At 37.8% G+C, this 9,967-nt stretch overlaps 2 protein-coding genes across 6 annotated transcripts in view; both read left to right on the forward strand.

The window, feature by feature from the left end:
• The window catches only part of LOC135099821 (dehydrogenase/reductase SDR family member 6-like), a 158,395-nt gene that overhangs the window by 96,697 nt on the left and 51,731 nt on the right, over nt 1-9,967 (forward strand). The window lies entirely within an intron of this gene.
• On the forward strand, nt 8,398-9,944 carry LOC135091801 (anti-lipopolysaccharide factor-like). The gene is made up of 3 exons (XM_063990151.1): nt 8,398-9,199; nt 9,385-9,518; nt 9,650-9,944. Exons 1-3 carry the CDS (start codon nt 9,078-9,080, stop codon nt 9,763-9,765), a joined length of 372 nt encoding a protein of 123 aa, XP_063846221.1. The 5' UTR covers nt 8,398-9,077; the 3' UTR covers nt 9,766-9,944.

Here is a 9,967-nt window from a genome sequence, read left to right on the forward strand (position 1 = left end):
GCGTCGCTCAACAGAAGTATCTAAGCTTTTCAACCCTAATCACATTTGTCTCATTGGTGCATGCGTTAACTAGGATTTTAACTCTTCCGCCTCTTTTAATGATAAACTCATTAACAGTCTGCCATACCCATTTTTTCCAGTCCTCAACATCCTGATATCCTTCAAGGTGGAAGTATGAAGACACTTTGGTGAAGGAAGCTGAAATAGGAACACAGGAAAATAAATTAAGTAAAACAGTTTAATTCATTATAAAATTCAGAAACTTCATTAGTCTGACAGGCAGCGAATTTAATGGAAAATACATCTTTGTTAATTTAAAGGTTACAGCGGAGATAAAGCCCCAAAGCTTCCTTTTTCTCAATACCTACCAACTACATGCTCAATATACTAAAAGTTAGGAATATGGAGACATCACGGTAAACAAAGCTGAAATATGAAAGCAGGAAAATCAAACAAAAAAATTAATCATAAAAATTCAGTATATTCATTAGTGTGACAAGCAACGAAATGTATACAAAATACATTGTATTTGTTAATTCAAACGTTCAGCAGAGTTAGACGGTTCCAAAATTTCCTTGCGCTGTTTAGGACTGCGAGTGTGTCTGATTTCGTACGCTGCGCCTTGCAATATTATGGCGTCCAGTCACGAGCAACGTCTGCAATGTTTATAAAACACTTGGCAATGGTACGTGCCGCAATTTTTTTTTTTTTTCACAGATGAACAAGATAATAATAATCTCAAGGTCTGAACTGAATAGTGCCTCCCTCATCAAACTCCACTTCACCGATGCCAATCATCCTAGCAACGACATTATTTTCATTTCTTTTATTTAAGAGGTTCACTAGCCTAGAGCAACAAAAAGAACAAAAAAAAAAAACACTGAGGTGCCATTTTAGAGCAAACAGCCTTCATTTTATTTAACATTACCGGGAAGATGTATGGGAGCGTCGACCTTTTGACAAGGTGATCAAATCATAGGAACATAAAGGAAGAGCAAACCGGAGTGCATCAGTCCTGTTACCCCATACGAGGCTGTTTGTGATGAGCTGCAATATCAAAGTTAAGAGGCGTAGAAAGGCAGGCACACATTCCTTACTGTAAAGCTACACTCCGTTAAGCCAGTTTTTCAGTAATTAATTTTTATTGTTTGTGGTTTCTGGGTATTTACTGTAGTGAACCGCAAAGCACAACAGTAGCAGCAGCAGAAATCGTAGCAGTAGTAGTAGTAGTAGTAGTAGTAGTAGTAGTAGTAGTAGTAGCAGTAGTAGTAGTCGTAGAAGTAGTAGTTTATCATGCAATCAACGCATCGTTTTTTGTCACACGCATATCAGTAGTAGTAGAAGTAGTAGTAGTAGTAGTAATATATACTCCATGCAAGGGAGAGGAACGTAACTGGGCCCCCTCTTTCCCAGTGAATATCTGTTGTTTTATCATTCCAGTCCTCATTAATGCACCAGAGTTAAAAGTAGTATCACAAAGGGAGTCATAGCCCAATATCATTCCCTTACACGTAAGTAATGTAGTAAGTTTCACAACAGTCTTTGGTTCTCTCGCTCACAAATCGTTAAGGAAAACTCCCGCTGAACATAAGCTGAATATCATGGAATCTCACAATACCTGTCTTGGTCTTTCCACGACGCTATTTTTTGTCAGTTCCCAAGTGCGGTAAAGCAGCTGCCCTCGTGTTTTGCAATGCTGGAGTTATTGTCACCTCCATCACTATCATCATTCTCGCACTGGTCATGCAGGATTTCAACCATAATGATGATGACGATGATGATGATGATGATGATGATGATGATGATCATCATCATCATCATCATCATCATAATAATAATAATAATAATAATAATAATAATAATAATAATAATAGTGATAATAATAATAATAATAATAATAATAATAATAATAATAATAATAATAATAATAATAATAATAATGATGATAAACAATAGCGTCATAAACGAAAAGGAGAAAAGGAGCGCAGGTGATATATATATATATATATATATATATATATATATATATATATATATATATATATATATATATATATATATATATATATATATATATATATATATATATATATATATATATATATATATATATATATATATATATATATATATATATATATATATATATATATATATATATATATATATATATATATATATATACGAGTATATATATATATATATATATATATATATATATATATATATATATATATATATATATATATATATATAAATATGTGTGTGTGTGTGTGTGTGTGACAGGTTTCACGAAAAAGTTAGTTTGTGGATATTTTTTGTTGGCCTGCAAGTATAACTTTAACTGCCATTCAAATTCACACAAATTAAAGACACTATTATTAGTATCAACACAAAAAAGTTAACACAAACTTATTTTTTTCCCAGTTACATTTAGGTTCCTAAAACACAGTAAAAGGTTATTACAGATAATCATTTGCTGATATAAATGATGTATAAGAAAAAAATAAAAAAAATAAAAAATAAAAATATATATATATATATATATATATATATATATATATATATATATATATATATATATATATATATATATATATATATATATATATATATATATATATATATATATATATATATATTTATTTATTTATTTACCTTCAAAACTACATTTAAACAAACCTGAACCTTTGCCATAATCAAAAGAAAACAAGACAAAGCTAAAGAAAAAAAAATTTGTTGACTCTTATATATTATCAGTAGGACTTTGCTGCTGCATCACTGATGACAGAAATTTTATATCGAGTTTACATTTAGTAACCTTGAGAGATATGCATGCACTACTAGTCTCATCCGTCATGCTATTCCTGTTACGAGACTTAACAAAGTTCATCAATGAGAACAAAGATGCACAAATATATGCAGACGAAAACATGGATAGTAGTGCTGTTGCAAGGTTTTTTAAACAGACATAATTTTCTGGAATAGTATTCCAAGTCCTTAAAACTCTGTTTTCTGCATTTCTCTCTGTGACTCCCGTCTCTAATCGCTCCTTTTCATTATTCTCCAAGTCATTCTAAGGTCAACAAATTTCTGCTTTCAAATTGAGCTACTCTGAAATTCAATCGCATTTCAAATTCATCTGTGTTTAATACTGTCTAGAAACTTAATTAATTTTACCGTCTCTTCCAGTTTCCTGAATTTAGCAAATTCTATAAAGAACTGCCCAACAGTTGACTCGATAATGTTTGTAAATAACTTTTAAAGACACTGGTGGTCTTTTCTGCCACCTTTTGGGAGATCTTTGATGTACCTCTTTAGGTTTGAGAAGTATCTAAATCTCTCATTATCTACATCCATCTAAAGACATCTAGTTTCGTTTTAAAAGCCTTTATGTAATCAAATATAACATCAAGTGTCTTACCAGAGCCCTGTAACTTAATATTCAATTCATTTAAATGTCCATAGAATTCTACAAAAAAGATTAGTTTACAAACCCCACATGACACTTGTTGGTCATTCAAAATGAGCTTTATCTCATCTGAACATTCAACAAATTGTTTCAGACAACCACAGCCACGCCGCCAATGTCCATCATCATCACTGCTGGTATCAGAATCATCTGTATTAGTTTACTTGTTAGAACACGAGGTTATAACGGAGCGTTATGACTACAGAGAAACTACTACTTCTATGAAGTCATAACGCTCCGTTCAAAAAAGCTTTCCACTGTGTTCGAACATGTAAATTATTACCAAATCCCTCTGAACAATATCAAACGCTCTGTCCGTTTCTTCACCAAAATGGTTGTAATCCGAATTTAATCCAGCAAACAACCCTTTTACTGCTTCCTCTGCTATGAACGACCTAAAATTTTTAACCCCCGAAATCACCAAATCTCAAAATATATTATCAACTTTCAACCAAACATAGCGCTTTCCTTCTACCATACACAACCTCGCAATGAATAGCAAGAACATGGCGGAGCTATCGGGGAAAACCCTCGGGACACTTACGAGCTGAATACAGACACGAAGTGCAAACAAAATGTTTTTGTGCACCGAGACCGGTTTGTCGCCGCCCCGACAACAGTGGAATCTCACGGAGATTTCTGTACTGGCGCCTTCCGGCGACAGTGGTCGCTAATCAGGGTTGCCAGGAGGTAAAAATAATTGCAAGGAGATAACAGTCTCCAGGCAGGAAGTTTCCATATTACTGTGTGTCACGCTGTAGGAAAACTTGATGATTACGTATTTCCCAAAACCATGACATGATAAATGTATGTCATTTTCTTTTTCTTCTTATCGAGGGATTTATTACTTCTTAAAACACCCACACATACACACACACACACACACACACACACACACACACACACACACACACACACACACACACACACACACACACACACACACACGAGTATATGAGAGAGAGAGAGGGAAAGAGAGAGGGGAGGAAGGGTGGACGGCAAGAAAATACTTATTTATGTATCGGGGAGACCAACCAAAGAAAAACGGATTAAAAATTCATAATGCCGTTCTCAAAAAGACACAGGAGTACAAAAACTGAGAAAGAGACCAATATATTTTCTGAGGTGTCTTAGTACTCATCTTTGAGACAGTATCGCGGCTGTTTGTCATTCGCCGTGTGAGTGTGTGCGCGTGTGTACGTGCCTGCTGTGTGTGTGTGTGTTTGTGTGCGTGTGTGTGTGTGTGTGTGTGTGTGTGTGTGTGTGTGTGTGTGTGTGTGTGTGTGTGTGTGTGTGTGTGTGTGTGTGTGTGTACGTGCGCACGTGCCTGCTACGTGCGTGTGTGTGTGTGTGTGTGTGTGTGTGTGTGTGTGTGTGTGTGTGTGTGTGTGTGTGTGTGTGTGTGTGTGTGTATGTGTGTGGAGTCGTGCTGAGTTGAATTGTAAGTTAGCAATATATGAATGCTGTATTGGTCACATAATATATGAGTATAGATATGTATGACTCTCTCTCTCTCTCTCTCTCTCTCTCTCTCTCTCTCTCTCTCTCTCTCTCTCTCTCTCTCTCTCTCTCTCTCTCTCTCTCTCTCTCTCTCTCTCTCTCTCTCTCTCTCTCTCTCTCTTCCCAATTCCTTACTGATATACCCCCCAAAAAAACGTGAGTTTGAAGAAGGGGAGCAGTAACAGCAACACTTCAGGAAAATTTTGCTGCTGGGGGAGATTGCATGATGTCGATACCGAGGCTGAAGTGTTGCCTTTCATCATTCTTTCTCTGAACAGATACTTGAAGCAGGATATTTAAACGAAAGGGAATAGAATAAACTACATTTGGCTGAATAATGAAGAGGAAGAACAAAAGCAAGATAAAGAACAGGAAGAACACTGAGAAAATATGACGAAGAGATAAGGAAGAGGAAGAAAAAAGTGAGAGTGAGGGACTAAAGGAAGTGAGGGAAAAATACTTTCATAAGCTGTAAGGAATATGCTCTCTCTCTCTCTCTCTCTCTCTCTCTCTCTCTCTCTCTCTCTCTCTCTCTCTCTCTCTCTCTCTCTCTCTCTCTCTCTCTCTCTCTCTCTCTCTCTCTCTCTCTCTCACACACACACACACACACACACACACACACACACACACACACACACACCTTCCACAACACGCAAAGAATAAATAAAAAGTATATTAATTTTTATAATCATGTGCCTAACCTTGCCCCACAGTGGATCCAGTTTCTTCATGCCCTTTGAACTGCTTCCACCTCATCGCTAACGTACTCCTTCACTCTCTTCCATCCCTGCGGTGGAGTGTAATGCCAAACTTTGTCCTGACTTTTTTTTTTTTTTTATTTAAGACGACATTGGTCTAGGGCAACTAGAGGAACGAAAAATAAAAGTCTATTGAGGTGGCAGTCTCTAAAAAAAAATAAAAAGTCAAAAAGACTACCTATCCAAAATTTGAGGATTAGTGTCTTGATCTCTCCTTGAAAGAGTTCAAGACATAGGAAGGAGTAAATACAGAAGCAGTCAGGGAATTCCAGATGAATGACTGAGAATACTACTTAATTCTTGCATTAGAAACGTGGACAGAATAGTGCTGAGAGAAAGTAAAAAGTCTTGTGCCTTTCGCTAAATACTTGAATACACACTGCTACATAAGAAAAATATGATAATCCAAGATACAACGAAGATAAAACCTGGGATAATACTACCAAACATGCATAAATGTACGATATGTCTTTGTGTGTTTTTCATTTGGTTGCGTTTAGGAGGAGAGGACATCAAAAAAAGAACAAGAAGAAAAATTGTTGGAGAATGAACGATAAGAATGTAAGGTCAAGGGAGAAACAGGGTGGTAACAACTGATAAATACAGGAGAGGGAAGAGAGAAGCAGGATGGTGAAAAATGGTTGGGAAATACGTGGAAAAAGCAGGAACAAGAAGGGAGAAAAGAAAAAGACGAAGGAAAATAAATAAAAAACAACAATAATGATAATGATAGTAATAATAATAATAATAATAATAATAATAATAATAATAACAATAATAATAACGAGGTAATAAGTGCTTTAAGCTGCGGAGCAACTTAAAGGACTTTTCTCCAGCAGCTGGGGGTGGTTCTAATTTTTAGACGCATCGCAGACCTGGTCATACGGAACCCGCCTGTACAAACCACACCGGGTGATGCGCCGCCGTGATGGTTGCGGCGAGTGACATGTTCCTATAAATGACTGTGTTTTCAATATGTGGAGATTTATCTGCATTCTGATCACACTGTCGTGTTCATGAGAGTTTTTCCTACTTAATGTAATAATATATTTCAGCTTTCAATGATTAACTGTTGAAAATAGCGAGCATAAGTAAAACATGTTATAAATATTTTTTTAACATCTTCACAGTTCAGCTCGTCGCAATACCTTTTTTTTTTTTTTTTTGTCAAGTTTTAACAATACATCTTGATTCCACAGTCAGTGCTGAGTCTAATGGTGTCAACCAAAACTGGCTATCCCGTATATGAAGTGAGTTATGGCAAATAATTCGCGCATTTTGAGCGCTCGAGCTCGATCTGTAGTGATAAGGCGATAGTTGCACGAATAGCAAGTCAGAAACCTTCGCTCACATGACTATAAATCGGAATATGTAAAATACGGCGAAACGGTGAGTGTGACGAAATGTCATAAAGTAAGAAAGATGCGCCGTCAAAAGTTATCCAGTAGGAGTTGTTTGTTTCCGTAAAAGAGAGGAGAGGTGTGTGTGTGTGTGTGTGTGTACGCTGTGCATTTTCCACGAATTACAACAATTGGGAAATGCTCACTTTTTCGGTCCATAACCTTCAGGAAATTACAGTTTACGAAATCTTTGCGGACGAATATAGCAAGGAAAAAGAAAACTAATAAAAGTGTCCCTCAAGTATACGATGTTAAGTAAATCAAAACATGAAATTCAATACGTAAAACATAGAGGGAATTTATTAATTTTATCATACTTAATTGTGCTTTTTATCTATTTTTTTTTTTTTCTATTTCGTAACAGCAACGAAGAATTATTGTACTTAACTAGGATCCATTGTCTTGGAGGAGAGGAGAAATGGGGGAGGAGGAGGAAGAAAGGAAGAGAGAAGGCGAGGAAGGAGGAGGGGGAGGCGAGGGAAAACTGGCCATCCCCAAGCTGAGGATTTCCTGGAAGTGAGAACAATTGGTAGGGAGGCGGGTGGGGGATGGAGTACACAGTGCAAGGAGGGGATGGAGAGGTGCACGGGAGAGTAAATGAACCCTACCACTATATACGTTTCAGGTTTTATTTTTTCTTTGTAGTGGTAACAGTAGTGGTAACAGTAGTGGTAGTAGTAGTGGTAGTTGTTGTTGTTGTTGTTGTTGTTGTTGTTGTTGTTGTTGTTGTTGTTGTTGTTGTTGTTGTTGTTGTTGTTGTTGTTGTTGTTGTTGTTGTTGTTGTTGTTGTTGTTGTTGTTGTTGTTGTTGTTGTTGTTGTTGTTGTTGTTGTTGTTGTTGTTGTTGTTGTTGTTGTTGTTGTTGTTGTTGTTGTTGTTGTTGTTGTTGTTGTTGTTGTTGTTGTTGTTGTTGTTGTTGTTGTTGTTGTTGTTGTTGTTGTTGTTGTTGTTGTTGTTGTTGTTGTTGTTGTTGTTGTTGTTGTTGTTGTTGTTGTTGTTGTTGTTGTTGTTGTTGTTGTTGTTGTTGTTGTTGTTGTTGTTGTTGTTGTTGTTGTTGTTGTTGTTGTTGTTGTTGTTGTTGTTGTTGTTGTTGTTGTTGTTGTTGTTGTTGTTGTTGTTGTTGTTGTTGTTGTTGTTGTTGTTGTAGCAGTAGTAACAGTAGTAGTAGTTGTTGTTGTTGTTGTAGCAATAGCAGAAGTAGTAGAAATAGTAGTAGTAGTAGTAGAAGTAGTAGTATATGTGGTGGTGGTAGTAGTAATAGTAGTAGTAGTATTAGTAGTAGTAGTAGTAGTAGTAGTAGTTGTTGTTGTTGTTGTTGTTGTTGTTGTTGTTGTTGTTGTAATAGTACCACCACCACCACCAGTAGCAGTAGTATTAGCCGCAGCAGCAGCAGCAGTAGTAGTAGTAGTACTAGCATTAGTAGCAGCACCAGTAGTAGTAGTAGTAGTAGTAGTAGTAGTAGTAGTAGTAGTAGTAGTAGTAGTAGTAGAAGTAGTAGTAGAAGTAGTAGGGCTGCCCACTTCGTGCTTTCCTTACGCGGCTGGCTCAGCGCAGAATTTCTCTAATAATAAGACACGGGTGAGAGGGAGGGGTGGAGGGGGGGCAGGTGTGTCTCCTGAGTCATGCGTGTTTGGCGTGGAGGAATCCAGGAGGTGTTGCCATTCCAGGCAGCGTGCTGTGATAACCTCTTGCTGTGAAAGATAAATCAAATGCAAAATCTGAGAAGTAGAATAATTCAACATTGCCAGAAGTTTCAGTGTTCTTGAATCTGTGTACTGCTCTTCATTGTAAATCTCTCTAATCATGAGAGCACATCAGCGTCAGTGGCGGGGAGGAGGCACCTGCTGCACGATGAACCGGCTATTCTTAAGGCACGGCGGCTTGGAAGTCGAGACACCTGAATTCCCCACGTCGTCAAAAACGCAACGCTAGCCTGTGCAGCTCCAGCATGCGTCCGTCCCTTGCCCTCAGCGTTGTGGTAGTGGTGGTGGCGGCGGCCGTCTTGGTGCCGCAGTGCTATGCCCAGGACTGGGAATCACTACTGGTTTCCGTCGGCAAAAAAATAATCGGGTAAGACACTGTAACCGTAATATTTTGTATTCCACCAGCCTTAGCAGAAAATGCTATTTGATATATTCTAGTGTATTGTCGATATTCTACGTATTTTTTTTTTTTTTTTCCACTCCCTGGAAATGTTACACAGTTGAGGATTTATTTATGATACAACGAAACTAACGTACGTGTTCGCGGCTCAGGCTCTGGAGGAACGAAGAGACTGAATTTTTGGGTCGCAAGTGTCAGCTGACCGTCAAGCCAAAGATCAAGAATTTACAGCTGTACCACGAGGGCCGCATGTGGTGCCCGGGCTGGACTCCCATCGTTGGCGAGGGTAAGTGTCCCATACACATAACTGTTATGCCTACTCGAGAACATCATGGAATTCAGTTAATCGTATACCATGATTTATAGAGAACTTGCAAACTAGTGACCCGCATGACAACATTCTCTTTTACTCCGCAGCCTTGACCCGCAGTTTTTCTGGTGTGGCAGGCAAGACCGTCCAGGACTTCGTTAGGAAAGCTCATGACAAGAATCTGATTACGGAGGAGGAAGCCAAGGTGTGGTTAGAAGCCTGAGCCAACCATGCATGTACCCACACCTTTCCATGCTCACTGTATATAATTACTTTGTTCCTGATGGTCGGACGTGATGAAGGTGTGGATTGCTTCAGTAGCACGTGTACCTGGGGGAGGGAAGGTGGCGGAAACAAACACCCACATCATGGGAAAGTGAGAGAGAGAGAGAGAGAGAGAGAGAGAGAGAGAGAGAGAGAAAGGT

Source organism: Scylla paramamosain, chromosome 1, assembly GCF_035594125.1.
Source record: "Scylla paramamosain isolate STU-SP2022 chromosome 1, ASM3559412v1, whole genome shotgun sequence".
Classification (NCBI taxonomy): Eukaryota; Metazoa; Arthropoda; class Malacostraca; order Decapoda; family Portunidae; genus Scylla; species Scylla paramamosain.

What these genes read in the sequence shown, in the direction of transcription:
- LOC135091801 (XM_063990151.1), top strand. Translation starts at nt 9,078, where the DNA reads ATGCGTCCGTCCCTTGCCCTCAGCGTTGTGGTAGTGGTGGTGGCGGCG. An exon ending in GTCGGCAAAAAAATAATCGG is followed by an intron (nt 9,200 to 9,384) that starts GTAAGACACTGT and finishes TTCGCGGCTCAG; the next exon opens with GCTCTGGAGGAACGAAGAGA. An exon ending in GACTCCCATCGTTGGCGAGG is followed by an intron (nt 9,519 to 9,649) that starts GTAAGTGTCCCA and finishes TTTACTCCGCAG; the next exon opens with CCTTGACCCGCAGTTTTTCT.